The sequence below is a fragment of the Chaetomium globosum genome, genomic scaffold (genome assembly GCF_000143365.1).
Source record: "Chaetomium globosum CBS 148.51 scaffold_6 genomic scaffold, whole genome shotgun sequence".
Classification (NCBI taxonomy): domain Eukaryota; kingdom Fungi; phylum Ascomycota; class Sordariomycetes; order Sordariales; family Chaetomiaceae; genus Chaetomium; species Chaetomium globosum.
Window position 1 is genome coordinate 3,509,862 of NT_165981.1, and position 16,622 is coordinate 3,526,483.

Consider the following 16,622-nt stretch of genomic DNA (forward strand, 5'->3'; position numbering starts at 1 on the left):
TTGACGGCAGCTGCAGTGGTCTCAACTTGCGGTTTTTTGGAAGTCCCTGATGGGAGTTCCGCCGATATGTACCTGGATAGGGACGCTTCCTTGTTGGCCTGGGATGATATCTCTCATGTACCTATACCTGGATACTTTACTTCCCGAATAAATTCCGAGGCTATCGAGTCGGTCATGGGTTCCCTCAACGCAACACCAGACTAGCGTAGAGGGTTGAATTGCTGACATCCCACTTCTTCTCGAGGTTGCTTATGCATGGTCTCATTTCCTGGTCTGTGATGGAACCTCAAGAAACACAAACTATTGAATTTCAATGCACCGGTCACACAGGCCACTAGCCTGAATCAGGGTACTACTTGCTAGAGGAGATGAAATTGGCCGAACGCTCGGAGACGGGTGTGACAGCAAGCGGTTGTAATCGGGAGATAGCTCCGAGGGGTACTTAGTCAGGCGCCGGCCTGTGTGGTTAACTTTGCCTATACGCGAGGTTACATGGGGGTAAGCTTACCCACACGGAATGTGCTAAAGCTCCCCATGAACGAGAGCATACCGCGCGCATGCGCGTTAAGTCCAGGGGTGGGATCTGAGTAAGTCTTGAAAAAGAGCTGAACTAACCGGACTGGACTCCAACATGGTCTTATGCTCCATCATAGACTGTACCATTATTCGGCTGCCTAATGCAAATACAACATTCAAAGTGATACTGACAATGCAGATGACAGCAGCAGGGCGACTATCCGGCATGATGTTTCTGTACAAGCTTGGAGGTATTTGTGGCGATGCAAATGGAGAATCGGGTCTTGTTGTTGCCATGGCCACATAAGAGCCATGGGCCTGCACAGCCGGACGATTGCTGAGAACATTGGCAGCCGGCATCAACATCCCGTTCTCATCTTAACTCGCTTCAATATGGCCAAGTCTCGGCGTGGGCTGGCGCCTGCCCGGCACAGCCTCGGGCTGTTTATGTTTCTAGCTGCCGGCCTCCTCTTGGCCAACATCGCTTCGGCAAGAGTACTGGCTGCCGCAGATGGCCAGGCCGGCGATCCCGACTACACATGTTCCGCAGACAAGCCGTGTGCCATCGGCTGCTGCGGGACGAACGGCATCTGTGGGATGGGACCCGACTACTGCAGCGCCGCGAATTGCATCAACTCGTGCGATGCTAAGTCGGAGTGTGATCCTTCAAACTGGGGTCCCCAGTACGCTGCCAGTGAGAAGTGCCCCCTGAATGTAAGGTCCAATCCTCCACGTGTCTCGAACAAGCAACACCAAGGCTGATACTCAGCGTAATCTAGGTCTGCTGCTCCAAGTTCGGCTTCTGTGGCACGACAGAGGAGTTTTGCGGCACTACACAAATCGCCAATCCCAGTTGCCCTGGCGGAAAGTCGGCGCTCCAACGGACCATCGGATATTACGAAGGTTGGGGTGTTGGCCGATCTTGCGATGCTATGCTTCCGGAGCAGATCCCGGTTGAGGCATACACACACATCAACTTTGCCTTTGCCATGATCGACCCGGTCTCTTTCTCAGTCGCCCCTATGAGCAGTGGCGATGTAGATCTGTATCCTCGTCTAACGGCTCTCAAAGCCTTGTTTCCGAATCTCAAAGTGAGTGGTCGAGCGGGTGTTGGTTAGCCAGGCCGTTGACATCCCTTTAGGTATGGATCTCGATCGGCGGGTGGTCTATGAACGACCCTGACCAACCGACGGCTACAACGTTCTCGGACCTTGCGGGGTCGACGGCAAACCAGCAAAAGTTCTTCGCCTCGCTTATCGCATTCATGAGCCAGTACGGTTTCGACGGTGTCGATATTGACTGGGAGTATCCCGTGGCAGAAGAAAGGAGTGGCCGACCCGAAGATTATGTGAACTTCCCTATCTTCCTGCGAAATATGAGAAACGCCTTCCAAGCGGTGGGCAAGAGCTGGGGTATAACCATAACACTGCCGAGCTCCTTTTGGTATTTGCAGCACTTTGATATTGTCAAGCTCGAACCTGTCGTGGATTGGTTCAATATGATGGGTACGTACCGTTCCTTGGATGGCTCAACAAAGGCTGACTTTATCCCCTAGAGTACGATATACACGGGACGTGGGATGCCACAAGCGTGTGGGCTGGCCGTGAGTTTACTCCACCCCCTTTCCTTCCCCATCTAGAGTTACTCCGACATTGACATGTACATATTACAGCTTACGTCGCGGCTCACACCAACTTGACCGAAATTGACCAATCCCTGAAGCTCATGTGGCGAAATAACATCAACCCAGCCAAAGTTGTCCTCGGTCTTGGCTTCTATGGGCGAAGCTACACTCTCGCAGATCCCTCATGCAACAGACCGGGATGTCAGTTCACCGCGGGCGGACCTGCCGGGCCTTGTACAAACTCGGTTGGAACTCTCTCGTACGGCGAGGTCAAACGACTTGTGGATGCCGGCGCCAAACCGGTCCTGGATTCGAAGGCGGCCGTCCAGATGTTGACCTATGGCGGCAACAACTGGGTTTCGTACGACGATGAAGTAACACTGAAAATGAAGATTGATTATGCCAACAACAACTGCCTGGGTGGTACTATGGTCTGGGCCGCGTCGACCGACGACTCGAGAGGCTCGGCGGCAGCGGCATTAAAGGGGGCGAGTGGGCTAAACCTACCAAGATCTCAAATCGGTATCGTCATTATCCCCGACAACCCGGGCCTCTGTTCGTGGACCTCGTGCGGCGGGAAATGTCCGGCCGGAACCACGGCGGCAGCCTACCTCCTGGACGCCTGTCCGCAGCCAACCAGCAACCCGTTTAACTACCGGCTCTTTTGCTGCCCATCCAACGACGTGCCGGAGTGTAACCTTCGTGTTCAGGACTTACAGGGTCAGACCTGCATCCCTGGAAATTGTCCGGCGGGAACACAGTTGCTGGCGACGACGCAGTTCATCCTTGTCCCCTTCCAATTGTGCCCAGCCGGAGGCCACATCAACTGTAAGTGCCTAACTCACATTACCCATCTTCAGTGCTGAAGCTGATTTCTCTTCCCAGGGTGTTGTTCGCAGAGCAAGTCCCTGAGCAACACACTCGGCCAGTGCTCGTGGACCGACTGCGGCGGCAGCTGCCCCAGCGGCACTACTTCACTCACCCAGACGCTTACGGGCGACGGGGGAGACACACCTTGCACAAGTGGCCGTCGTAGTCTCTGTTGCCCAACAAGCGGAGGGAGCAGTTTCATCTCCAGTACCTGTGGCTGGTACCGTAACGCCTTCCACAACACATGCACGCCGGGATGTCCACAAGGCAAGGTCCAGCTAGCCGTCGATTCGGCCGGAGCAAACTGTGTCCGTGGTTACGGCTCTTTTTGCTGCGATCCACCGGTAAACTCGCTCGCCAGCCGCGGTGATCCGCAGATGCAGGCCTTCCAGAGATTCGTCCATAACTTCATGACGTCTGGTACATGTTCTATACACGACGGGCCTGTCCCACGGCGGAAGAGGCAGTTCGGCTCGATCCTCTTTCCAGACACCCACGACATGTCTATCAAGCTGGGCCCCCTTCTCTATGACTGGGTGTGGTCAAGGTCAGAGCGTAGCTATATTACCCCTTTCCAACAAATTTGGGACGAGGAACGGGCTTCGAACGGCAACGTCTTCCCTTCTTTCGACGACCTCGCAAATGGTCTTGCGGACTACAACCCGATCGACGGAAACTCCGTCGACTATCTCAACAACATTCTCTGCTATGGCAAGCTGGGTGCGGCTTCTCTCAGCGGTAACAAGGCTACTTCGTCTCACCTGTGCGTCGAGGTCGGCGGGCAGGTAAGAAAGCGAGGCGACGTGATCGACTTCATCCCCCGTGAGCGGCGTCACTCGGTGACCAAAGCAACCATAGAGTCCGCCGCTCTTAACAAAACCAGCAAGCGATGGTTCATCGACGACTGGACCGAAGGGGGCTCGAGGCAATACCACTGGCCTACCACTGGCGATGCGTTTGATCTTGCGAGCAGTGGTACCCTGCGACCGGAGTTTTATAACTTCTTTAGGTACCAGGGCGATCAAATTGAGATGGAAAGTAAGCGCAGAACTCGGATATTTGCCCAATGATGCAATGACTGACTTGCTCCTTTGTTAGTCGTCTTCCTCCTTGGACCGAACCCCAACAACCTGGCCTCCTTCCTACAAGCCACAGACAGGGACCGCTTCATGGTGATGCATATCCACTTCAACGCGAACGGCCTGATCAATGGAAACCTCGCCATCGACCAGATCAACCTCCGCCACGCCGAGCGCATCCAAGCCCAAGAAGAGCCCGCAATTCCCGGCCGGTTCCGCGCTGGCTTGGTCGAGCCCGGCGGAGAAGAGTGCTTCGTCTGCCAGGACAGAACAACAGGCATGGACCCGGCGACGACAATCCCACCGGGAAACCTGCGAGAGGAACTGGTCCTCGAGGTGGTTCAGCTGATCCGCCGCTGGGGCGCCAACGGGAACCTCCTTAACACGGCGAACCCAGACCCCACGCTACTACAGCGTGTCGAATCCGGTATCAACGCGGGAGCCCTCGTGAGGGACAGCACCGGAAACACTGTTAACATGTTCAACGGCGCGAGGTTCGCCAACGGCCGAGGCGGCTTGGCTTTTGCTCCGGACGGTTCGCTATATAATCCCTTTACGCGGAACGGAGGGGATATTGTCAACACGGACGGATTCTATGTGCGTCTCAACGGACAGCCTTTTTAGATAGGCAGATACCGTGTAAGAAAGATAAGGGTTTTTGGGATACGAACAAATCTTTGGCAGTTCTAGCTCTTCATACGCCGTGGCGGTACCTAACTTGCTCGTATCGTAGTAACATCCCGAGGTTGTTACGTATCACCAAACCAACCTTCCAGGTAGGCATGGGTCGTCCTAAGCATGTCCCATGGTCCCCGGTGATCTGGAAAGCTCGCTCGCCAGTCCCTTAATACCCCCCCGTTCCTCTGAGTTCAAAACAATCCCAAAATACTTTTCCAGCGCCTTGACCCTCTCCTCCTCGCTCTGAAAGCGCTTCACGACCTCCGACACGGCGCCCAACTGCCGCTTGACGTAGTCTCTATGCAGGATGAGCAACCCAACAGGGCTTTCCTGTTTCTCATCCAACAGCGTCCACATGCACATAACACTTTGCACAAAGAAACTTTGCGGCGCCGTCATAGTCCGCAGGTTCATAACTTCAAAGTCAGCAGCCAAGAACTCCGTCTCCACAAAGTGGTACTGTGTCCTCCACGGGCGGTCCTTGCCCTCCCGGACCGAGTACATCCACACCCGCTGATTGGGGTCCGCATGCTCCTCGAGGCGACGGTGATCCAACCGCCCTCGCGCCGCAGCCAAGCCAACAAATTCATGGCCGTCAATCATCGGCACCGGGTGCAGCGCGCCGCGCGACCCAAACCCGACATCGACTAGGTAGCGCTGGCCGGCGATGGTCACGATATTGACCATATGGTCCCTGCTGACTGTCAGTCCTTAACCCCTGACCCTACCCAACGCGATCCCCAAACCCCAGATTCAACTCACCAACCCTTGTACTTTCCGTCCGGCCCGCACACCCTCCCCCCAACACTATACAGCGTAAACCCCAAGCTGCGCAGTACCACCGCAAACAAGGTATTAACCTCCATGCAGTACCCGCCCCTGCCGCGGTCGACCACCTTGGCGAACAGGTCCTGCGGGTCGAGCGACAGGAGCCGGTGGCGCGAGTAATGCAGCGACAGGCTCTCGAAGGGTACGCGGGCCATGTGGTGGTGTTGGAGGGCTGTGAGACACCCGAGGGGGTCCTGCGCTGCGCGGTGCCGCGCATCGTCCCCGTGGTATCCGATGTGTGAGAGGTAGCGGGTGAGTTGGGCGTCGGTGTAGGTGGACATGGTGGTGGATGGTTTGGTGTTGGCCTATGAAAGGGTGATTGGGTGGGTTTTGGATCTTTTGTCAGGGGGAAAGGCGGGGAGAATATTCTTGTGCTTGTATTTCTATTCTCCTTGCTCCGCACGCGAGGAGTCTGACCCACGCTGACTAGTTAGACCAATTGATTCACCGTGCGCTTACTAACAACCAGGGCCGGAGGCAAAATACCTAGGTACTCTGGGGAGTGCTCCAAGGAAATCACATTGGACAAATGAGCTCAAACTACTAACAACGACATACAGAAACGACTTGAAAAGAGAGCATTGCAAATACTACCTTCGACAGCTTCCCCGCCAGATTCAGGGCTTGGTATCCCCGCCGCCTTGCCCTCCAGTCTCGAAACCGGTACACACCGAGCCCCCTATGCCGGTCTAACTTCTAAGTGGCACCTTGAAATGTCTTTCGCAAATAGGTACACAATCAAAAGAGAATTCACACCTGCCTTTGCGGCCTCTTCTCTCCACTGCAAACCTACATGTATAAGCTTCCCAATTGAATAAATAGTTACTCAGATACCACCCAGCCTTTCAGTCGTTTCGGCACTGACTGGTAACCCGGCAATGAATACGTAGAGATTTGTCGATATCTCCAATGTTTATTTCTTTTAGACGGTAGATATCTTGCATTTGTAGTTGACCGAGTGTACACAAATAAACAACCCCCTGAGCCCCTGACCCCCTGAACCCTTGAGGCGTGACCCGTGACCCCTGAGCCGGCAACCCCTGACCAGGTACCTACACTACACTAAACATGAATGCATCTGCAGGGGTGTCTCAATACAAACCTCGGCACGATAAACTTCCTCGCAACCTCACCACGCTCAAGCAGCTGCCGACACTTCCTTAACGAGAATATTCGCTGAAGAATCGGGCCCCATGAACAGCCCCATCATGCGTCCCGGCCCCGGGCGCTTCTCGCCGTCGTGCTTGATGTCGTAACGCGAGACGAGACGCAGAAATATGAGCTTCAGCGCCTCCTGTGCAAGGAACCTCCCGGGGCAAGCGTGCATGCCTGTGCCCCACGCAAGCGTGTCCTCCGAGACGGAGGCAAAGTGGAACTTGGCCGCGTCCGCGCCCGTACGCTTCTTCAGGTGGCGCTTGTAGTCGAATGTCTTGGGGTCTGGATTGACGTCTGGGTCCATCCCGTATGGGTAGCGGGGGAAGGCTAGCTGGGAGAACTTGGGGATGTGCAGCCCGTCCTTGAATGTAAAGGGCTCGGCGGCCATACGCTCGATGGTTACTAAGCAGTTAGTAAGAGGAGTAAAACACCAAGAGCGAGAAGTTCGTCCCAAAATTCGACAAGATGTTTGCAGACATACTTTGTGTAAACGAATGGACACGCAAGCTCTCCCTCATGAAGCTGTCGAGCACCCGCAGCTCGCCCAGAGCCTGGCGCGTCCAGACAAACTCAGCAGACCCTCCGCTGATCCGCAGAATCTCCGCTCTGATCTCGGCCATAGCGGCAGGATGGTCCAGCAAGTCAAACAGCATCCATAGTGCGGTCGAGGAGGTGCTGTCAATGGCGGCCGTCATTATGACATAGATATTCTGTGCAAGGGCGTCGGGTGTCAATTCCTTTCCCCGGGCCCTAAACTCCTCCAACAGCCACTGTATCGCATCTTCGTGCTGCCGCTCATGGCGCTCTTTCCCTCCCCCGGTCTGTGGTGCCGTGTTGTCCAGCTCGGCAATGCGAGCCTCAAGGACCGGCCGAAGGAGTTCGGCGCCCTCTCTGCGGTACTTCAAGACAGCGTGGACGGACGGCTCGATATACTTGGCCACCCACCGCAGCCAGTGGGGGTACTTGTGCCGGACCACCCCAGGTGCCTTGATGACAGAATTGATATAGTCGCGGGAGAGCGTGAGCCATCTGCCTTCGCACAGTTCGGGCCCAACCAGCACGCGCGTCGCAATCCGGGCGAAGCTTTGTGCGATCAGCTGGCGTGGGTTAATTAATGTCCAGTCTATCAGTTGAGCCGCGTTAGCAGTGGGCAACACGAAAACGGAGACTCTGAAAAGACAAAGCACTTACCAGAACACGGCGGCATTTCCTTATAATATGCTTTGGCGACCATCTCCTGCATGGGTTGAATGAGCTTGTCTTTATCACAGTACATCGTCAGTCGGCAGATCCCCTGGTAACCGTTTCTAATGTTGGGGGGGTGGATAAGTAGTACTGACTGAGGGCCTTATTCAAGTCCATCCTGGCGATGGTTTGTGCTTCCTCTGTCATCTCAGGGCCACAAATGTCTTTGATAACCGAAGCCTAGCAAAACATCATGATTAGAAAGCCATGCTGCCCGCATCCATAAGCAAACTTCAAGTACCTTTTCCATGAACAAGGGGAAGCTCAGTTTACTCTGTGGTGCATTCTTAACTTCTTCGAGATAGCGCAACGGCAAGATAGCGACTGGGCGCCTCGGATCTGATGCGTTGCGGATGGCAAAGGGCTGTCCGTTTTTCGTATACTGATTTTGATTGTGTCCTGTCAGAAGGAAGTCTGTTAACATCGTCAGAAACATACAGACGCACCTTTTCGTAGCCCCTGGCAAGAAGACTCCCAGCTTCAGCGATGTATCTCGCCGCCGAATTGTCGCCCTCAAAAGCGAGGTATTTGATGTTGACCTTGGGAACATGTATAACCCGCCTCCAGATTCTGATCAGCAGCCATGCTGCGACGGTAGCAAAGATCAAGGTCAGAGTCGTCGTCATTTCTTCTTTTCGTCTGCGCGTGGTGCGAGAAAAGTCAGGAGGCCAAAGAGACGAAAGAGGAGGAGCTTTATAAGGTTTCAAAGAGTGCGCGGCCCAGCAAAATGAATCCGACGGCTCGCTCGGACACTGTGCGAGCTGCGACGCTGAAAATAAGTTGGGGTCCAAATTCAAGCGGCGAGCGGTTGAATGAGTTGGTAAGGTAGCAGTTGCCTTGCCTGTTGGTGCTGTGGTGGCTGCAGTGCAACCTGAGAGGCTGAGTGAGTTCAATTCCCGGCCATCCACTCGGCGTTGACTCTCTGGTCAAAATATAAGCGCGGGCTTGGCCCACAGCTACGTCGTAATGTTATTGACTGCATCGTTCCCGTGCTGGCAGGGGTCTCAGAGACCGCAGCATTGGAGATCGCAGTATTGGATGTCCATGCCCATGTATGTACATACCTACCATGTGCGAGTCCGTCGGATGAATACGCTACTACTTTCGAAGCTATCTCCTATTTAGTTAAATGCCTTCTGCAGCCACACATTAAATGTTTACACACGGCCGCCGTAGTACCGGAAGCCACGATCCCAACAAACTTGAACACGCCTGACACCGACGGCAAGCTCACCGAGAGTACCGACGTACCAACGAGTTTTCGCTAACCCAACAAGTTCAGTGCCAAATATATGTTCGGTAGCCAATATTTTGCCTTTGAAGTCCGTGAGGCCACTGACAACCGGCTAGAAACTGTGAAGGGCTGGCATTTATCGTTGGCTACTAGCAGTGAGAGGATCATCGGTATGATTAAAAGGCGTGTCACTCCGTGGCGTGATAAAGGCAGATCCTAAAATTTCTAGCCTGGCTTGTAGGGATCATTCTTCAAAAGGGAATAAGCGAGAAGATTTGTGGTTTACCAGGGTCCAGAGTCCCATTTTCGACTTCCTGGAACAAACGATAGGTTTCTAGTCTGCTTTACCTATGGTTCGAAGGGTACGTCCATATCAACCACTGCTAGATAGACCCTTCTGAGCAGATACAAAACGTTTAACTCAAATGGGAATGCCCGAGCCCTTGAGCCCCTGAACCCCTGAACCCCTGGATCCATGCGTAAACATGGCAAACACTTCATGGAAGAAGCTATCTAGCGTCACGCCCGTGAGAAACCCGCTGTGAAGACGAAGTTTCTTGAGTTTACGGCAAATACGATACGTTACCGCTTAATGAATCAAGTGGAAAGCGCTGCGACACACGCAAAACAAATGGTTTGTGAAGGCAAAGGACAACATAGGAAACCACGGCTCAGCCTATTGGAAGACGAGGTAGATTGTTCTAGCGTCCGCTGGCAAACGGCGTGGGACAAACGTGGCCGGGATGCTTTTAGTTACAGGTCATCCTCCCCCAAGCCTTGAAGATACAGCAGCGGCAGCTCAACACCGACTAATTTACACCAAGAATTTTTCTACCCCAAATAACTGAAACTTGTGTGTTTTTCAGCACAACAAATAATATTGAAAGAAAGAAAGGGCCAGAAAGTGAAAGGTCAATAGCTCGTTAGGTTCGCATGGATAGGCCCCTCGTACTCCGGGTTGCGGATGTCCTCAGTCAGGACAGTACCGTTGCTGAAGACGGTCCCGTTCCTCAAGATCTCGGGCTTGCCCACGTGCAGGGTCGGTGGCGGGTTGTCGATAGTCGTGCCGTTGGCAAAGATGATGCCGTTCCACGACGACACGAGCGGGTTATTGGGCTGCGTCGCCGCTGTGAAGGCACTGGCGCGTCGCTTGGGCAGCAGCGGGGACCGCCGGGGGCTGATGTTGCAGTTCTCGCTAAGCATGTACAGGTTGAGGCCGATGGCGAGCGTGTACAGCTCGGCGCCCAGCTCCTCCCATCTCTGGTCGTTCATGAGGAGCTGGCCGATGTAGTCGACCATAATGACGTTAGGGAACGCTGTGGGTGACATATCGGGCACGCCGCGCCAGTAGAGCGTCGGGTTGGTCGGCAGCACGGCGATGGCCTGCAGGCTGTAGGAAAACGTCGACGTCAATACGTTGGGCGTGCTGAGCCACTGGGACACGAGCACGTTGCTGCGCGCCTCCGCCCACCTGTTCACGTTAAACTCGGCCACGGCCTTGGTGTCCTCTTTCTCGGGCCAGCCGTCGGACCACGGGAGATCTCTATGGTCGTAAATGCCGTCCGACCGCGCCACCCGGTCCGCCGCGGCCATGTTGCTCAGGTGCGCCGTGTCGAGGAAGATGAACACGCACCCCTTGCCCCCGTTGGACGACATGAAACTGCCGATGCCCCGGTCGGCGAGAATCTTCTCGGGCAAGCCCTGGCTACTGTCGGTGGGGATGTTGCCGCACCGGTTGTTGATTCTGCGTAGCTTGTCGAAGAACTCGTCCTTTTGCTTCGCCCCCCAGTAGATGGGGCCCAGGCTGGGCACCTTGCGGATGCCGATGAGGTAACGGAATTGTAGGATGATGACCTCGCCGGGGTTTTCGCTCGTGAATTTGTTGATGTTGTCCACCACCTCGTCCAAGTGCTCGCCCGACTGCCCGATAGGTGCTTTGGCCCTCTCGTCGCTGATGTGTGTCGTCCAGAACTCGTAGTCATCGCAACACTTGGGCGCCACCTGGTGCACGGTCTGCACGCGCAGGTCAAACCACCGCGCGCCCATCCGCAGCTGGTCGTACGTGCTCAGCCCCTGCGTTTGTGTGTTGGACGAGCTCGCCCCCGTCAGGATGGCCCCCGTGAGCTTGCTCATGCCCGAGTCGTGCGACCCCGGCATCACCACGTGCCGCAGGGGCCGGTCCTTGATGACCTCCTTGAGGGCGTTCATCCAGTTGCCCGGCCCGAAAGACAACGATGTGATGAAGCCGTAGTCGTTGCTGCCCGTGATGACCAGCGTCACCGACGTCTCCTGCCCCGGCACCTTGTACTCGCGCTGGCCCTTGCCCATGCCGGTCAGGTCAAACACGATACGCCCCGGGTACGTGTCAGGGATGTGCGTCGTCACCCGCACCTGGAACCTCTTGCCCGTGTTGCCGATTTTGTAGTAGGCCTCGCCGTTGGTGTCGACCGGGTTCGAGCCTACCGGTCCTGTGTGCTCGGCCATGTTCTGCCTGGACTTGCCAGGTGGGATCGAGTCCCAATCCCACCCGTCCAACTGGTATTGGTGAGTCGACTCGAGGACGAAGGGGTGCGGGGTCAGGTTGACGATGGTGATGTACTCGCGTGTCGTCGTCCCCGCGTACTCGGGCTCCATCAGGAACCAGCGCATGTACTCGCCCTCGCGCGAGGGCCGTGTGCTGCTGTGGGTCATGTCGTCCGGCGAGCACTTTTCGTCGTCCGGAATGCTGCCGTCGCCTTCTCCATCTCCATTCCCGCCCCCCGAGGGTAGCTCGGGAAGCATGGGGTTGACGACGGGACCATCATCGCCACCGGGAGGACAGCTGTTGAACCACGTCCACCCCTGGGCCGTCTTGGGGTTGACCTCTGTCATGTCGGCTCGCCCTTGGCCACCGAGGTTGGGGAAATGCAGGTTGGGCCCTGAGGAGGAGCCTTGATACTGCTTGCCTTTGGGATCCCACCAGAAGGAGCTGCCCGAGATCTGCTTCTCTCCCATGTTGTACCACACATCCGTATCTCCATTGAACTTGTCAATCCACATGAAGTCGGGCCTGCCGTCTCCATTTACATCGGCCCAGCGGTGGTTTGCACGGTCCTTATCGACGCTGAACTTGATCTGATTCATCCACTGCGGTCCGCCCGGCTTGTTGAGCCATCCCGTCACTCGGCCGTTGGGCTCCAGACACAGGTAGTCGACCCGTCTGTCGCCGTCAATGTCAGCAAACTGCATCCCCAGATCAAACACGCCGACTCCCCACCCCTGGGTGCACCCGGACTGCACCACCCTCGTCCGGGGACCGAAGGTGTAGCTGTCGGACGCCTTGTCGTAGTAGGTGTGGATGATATCGAGGGCGCCGGTCGCCTTATCGGTGATGATGACGTCGCAGAAGCCGTCGCCGTTCCAGTCGCCGAGGTGGATGGCCTTGCGCGGCACGCCCGCCAGATCTAGGACGACGCCCCGATCGTACCAGCCGGCGTAGTCGGTGTTGGGGGGCGTGTTGACGTTTTGGAAGATGGTGATCTTGCTGTTGTGGTCGATGAAGACGTAATCGTCGTTGCCCGACCCGTTCATGTCGCACCAGCGGACACCGTCGCCTTCATCGTGGGTAGATGTCAGATCTCGTTCAGTGCTAGGGTTCTAGCCTCTTGGTTTTGGAGAAAGGGAAACAACTCACCCTTCTGATGTGCTCCGCCGCCGCCGGTGTTCTTCCAGGCCCTCACCTCGTAATCACAGCGTCCGTCGACCATCGTCATGCACTGGATGTAGACATACTGACATGCAGATCGGTCCGTTAGCACACAGTTTCGAAGCAGGTTAAACATGGGGCGGCACCTACGTCATGTCTGCCGCTGTCGTAGAGCCTTGCAAAGCGAATCTGGGACCGAGCTCCGGCCTCGCCCATGCCCACATGGGTAACGCCGACCGAGTCCCAGTACGGGATCAACCCTTTTGTCTGGCCGCGCTGGTTGATGTATGTGGTGACCCTGCCCGCGCCATCCAGCCAGAGCCAGTCTGCGCGGAAGCTGTGAGGACGGAGGCAGTCAGCACAGCAAGGTTAGGCGGGGGATCGGAAACAGGATCGTTCACTTACTCTCCGTTGATGTCAACCAGCTGGACACCGTCAATGTCGCCCATGCCCTTTCCAGTAAAGACGGGCTTGCCCTCGCCAAAGTCTTGCCAATATGCCGCCTTCTCCCCTACGCCGCTGTTCCGCCAACAGTAGATGTCTCCATTACCAGCCACGACGCAGTAGTCCAGTCGCCCGTCCCCGTCGATGTCTCCGAGGCGGACGTTGGTCTGCGCATATCCACCGGGCGCAGACTTGTAGAGGCCAACGTCTCTGAACTTCGGAGGCTTGCCGCCGTCGTTGATGTGAACGTACCTGTGTTCGCGAATGAGTTAGCTGTCGCAGAGTCCGTAAGACAATGAATGACAAGGTGGAAGGGAAGGGCGTAACATGCATGTTCCCTTCCGGCCCGATGCAGATGAAATCGTCTAGTCCATCGTTGTTCTTTTGACAGAGAGGTTAGTTCCGGTGGCACACGCCTAACAGGAATAGGGGTTAGGGTGTAGAAAGGGGTTTAGTCTAAAGGGGGTTTTAACTCACCACATCCCCCCAACGGATGCCTCTCTGCTTACACGTCCCGCCAAGTGTAGGGATGAGCGTCTTATCGCCAAACACGCCGCCGCCCAGGTTCTCGCGGTAGTAGATGGCGCCCTCGCCCTGACTGAAGACCCAGTCGTCCCGCTCTCCGCCGCGGCCGGCGCCGTTGTCGACGAGATGGGCGAACCACGCGGTGTCGTTGCCGGCGTAGAACCCCGAGTGGATGCGGCCCATGGCCTGTGAGCTGTGCCGGTACGGCCCGTCGTCGATGATGCGTGGCGACAGCGCTTTGAGCACCTGTGTCCGCCCCCGCGGGTCCGCGTTGCCGCTGCCGGATTCTTTGTCGCACCTCGTGTCTCCCCCGGCCGCGTCCGAGAAGGCCACGTCGTCGGTCGGCGCCGAGAGCCAACCCTCCGCCTCGGCCTTCTGCAGCGCCTGGTGCCACTTGGCTGCCATCTTTTTGTAGCCGTAGTCGTTTGGGTGCTGATACCAAGCTTAGTTCATGTTGTTGCAAAGGGAATAAGGGGAAGCTTGCTTGCTTTGCTTGCTTACAGTGGTATCAGCCAGGTCGTCAGTGGTCATCCAGCCGTCGCCAAATTCGACAAGCACCAGACGTCTTCCCTGCCCCCGGAGCTCCAAGGCGAGCGCGCGGTACTGGTCGTTGATGGCGGCGACATTTCCCGGGTTTGCCGTGTTGGGGATGAGGGTTGACAGCATGACGCACACATTGGGCACCGTCGTGAAGATGTACTCGATCATGGCCCGCATACGGTCCTTGGTCGTCGACACGTAGTAGTTCTGCGTCGCGTCGTTGGTCCCCGCGTTAATGAGCACCACGTTGGGCTTGTAGAGCGGCACCACGATGCGCGCCCTGTCGTCGACCTGCTCGACGCGGTAGCCCGGCCAGCCCTCCACATCCTGGAGAAAAGAACGCATCAGCCGTCGCGTATTCACTATGTGAAAAAGAGATGGAAATAATGAAACACAAACCCTATCATTCATTGTGCCGCCACCCCGGCTGCCCACCATGTTGACGTTCCAGCCATCGAACCGGAGCTGGTCACGCAGGTGTTTGCGGTATCCATTACCGTCTGACGAGGCTTGGCCCCATGTGATGGAGGCGCCCAGGGGGAGAATGCGCAGGTAGAAGGTGCCGTCGCGCGCAGACAAAGAGGCCGTGGAGTTCTTGTGACCATGTACAGGTAGGTAGGCGAAAGCGGCGGTGGTGTGACAAAGCATTATGAGGCTTGTCAACCACCACCATCTGGACGTTAGGGACGCCAAGCTTGTCTTGAGGCCGTTCATGTCGTGTGTGCGGCGAAGAAGATGAATGAGAAAAGTTTCCCTCTGTGACAGTCTCAAGACTGGATGAGGATACGAGTAAAACAGCTGTTTGTGTCTTCCTCTCTTTATACCTGTCCCCTGCTACCTGCTTGGCTCATCGCCGCAGGACCCAGTTCAGCCAGGAGGTATCAGTCGGTCGGCCTGGCAAGATTATTGCCGGCCTCGTCTGACCGCGGACCAACATGCCTTGATGTTGAGCTGCCCAACAGACGTGAACGCCGAGCCCCACGACGTGATTGAGCAGTGTGCCACCAATATTACATGCATCTAGTCACCAGCCTTGTGTATATCCCCGCAGTGACTCCGGACACAAGGCCGAAGCATGCTCCCGGATGGCCACAGGAAATGACAATGAGCCAGGCGGCTAATCCGATACGTTGAACAGGGTGGCAGTGATATGCGGTTGGCTGAAGGCTGAAGAAGTTGAGGCATGGCCGTTGGGGGCGGGTATAAACGGGGCCGAAGTTCCTCTTGTTGGTTCGGCCGGTTCACAAGCCAGTGCTAATTGAATCTGTCGGCAATGGCTGTCTGAGAGGCCTAGAACGCCGTGGTCTTCAACACTTTAGCACCGGGGTTTTCCACCGATCCCCATCACGCCGGGCCTGCCAGGAGAACCACGGAAGGGGCTGTGGTCAACCAGAGACGTCTTCGTCTGCCTGGCAGAAGACTCACTGACGCAACCCGCAGCGAGCCCCCGCTTTCATGAAGCCTACTAGTAATGCAGAAGTTGGAACACCGCGACACAGAAACTCGAAGGCAGGCTCGCCGGCCTGGACCTGGTGATACTCCTGATGCTACCGAGATTACAACTGCACCTATATGGCACACTGTGTTGACTGTCAGTGTCAGGATGAGATTTCCGTGAATAGACATATTTGGTCTCTTGCGCCATGGCCCTTGGGGGCCGTTGCGGGTCGTTGGCGCTAGTTATCCGCAAAGGCCTGGATCCGCCTCCCAAAGCAGTCGTGATGTTGGACGTAGGACGAAGGATGAGCTCTCTCGGTTTTGGGCGGGAAATCAAGGCCGAAGCTGGCCCAGCCAAGAGGCCCCGGACTAAGATCCATGGTAACAGCAGGGGCAGCTAGCAGCGCGGTGTGAGCTTCAATGTTGGCGAAGGCTGGTATCGTCTTATGTTGACTCATTTTGAGGTATTTGGTCGCCTTGACACTGTGACCACCGATGGATTCCGGCCTTGAAAACCCCTATTTTCCGCTGGCGACTTTGACCAGGTGTTCAGGGGCTACCTGACACTAGCCCTGTGACCGAAGTCCTCGGGCGAGGCGGGGACGGAGCCGAGGCCCGATCAGCCCACCACATGCATGTACATTTGGGACCAACATCCAATATTGACACCAGGTCCAGTTCAGATATTGATTAACATTACACTAGATCAGGTCGCAGCTGGTGCGGGTCTCGACTTACACGTGGGGGTGACAGGGGGTCTGG

At 56.1% G+C, this 16,622-nt stretch overlaps 4 protein-coding genes across 4 annotated transcripts; 1 reads left to right on the forward strand and 3 right to left on the reverse strand.

Moving 5' to 3' along the window:
• Positions 1–909: 909 nt before the first annotated feature.
• CHGG_09457 (uncharacterized protein) lies at positions 910–4,713 on the forward strand (the record flags this gene model as incomplete). Its single annotated transcript, XM_001227383.1, has 6 exons — positions 910–1,230; positions 1,296–1,607; positions 1,658–2,021; positions 2,189–2,968; positions 3,026–4,048; positions 4,109–4,713. 6 exons carry the CDS (start codon positions 910–912, stop codon positions 4,711–4,713), a joined length of 3,405 nt encoding a protein of 1,134 aa, XP_001227384.1.
• Positions 4,714–4,881: 168 nt separating this feature from the next.
• Positions 4,882–5,876, reverse strand: CHGG_09458 (uncharacterized protein; the record flags this gene model as incomplete). The annotated part of the gene is made up of 2 exons (XM_001227384.1): positions 4,882–5,461; positions 5,530–5,876. 2 exons carry the CDS (start codon positions 5,874–5,876, stop codon positions 4,882–4,884), a joined length of 927 nt encoding a protein of 308 aa, XP_001227385.1.
• An 857-nt stretch (positions 5,877–6,733) lies between these two features.
• CHGG_09459 (uncharacterized protein) lies at positions 6,734–8,621 on the reverse strand (the record flags this gene model as incomplete). The annotated part of the gene is made up of 4 exons (XM_001227385.1): positions 6,734–7,152; positions 7,232–7,873; positions 7,942–8,005; positions 8,442–8,621. 4 exons carry the CDS (start codon positions 8,619–8,621, stop codon positions 6,734–6,736), a joined length of 1,305 nt encoding a protein of 434 aa, XP_001227386.1.
• Positions 8,622–10,141: 1,520 nt separating this feature from the next.
• CHGG_09460 (uncharacterized protein) lies at positions 10,142–15,071 on the reverse strand (the record flags this gene model as incomplete). The annotated part of the gene is made up of 8 exons (XM_001227386.1): positions 10,142–12,822; positions 12,903–12,999; positions 13,065–13,251; positions 13,320–13,610; positions 13,663–13,739; positions 13,836–14,315; positions 14,385–14,750; positions 14,823–15,071. The coding sequence occupies 8 exons, from the start codon at positions 15,069–15,071 to the stop codon at positions 10,142–10,144; spliced, it is 4,428 nt and encodes a 1,475-aa protein (XP_001227387.1).
• Positions 15,072–16,622: the final 1,551 nt, after the last annotated feature.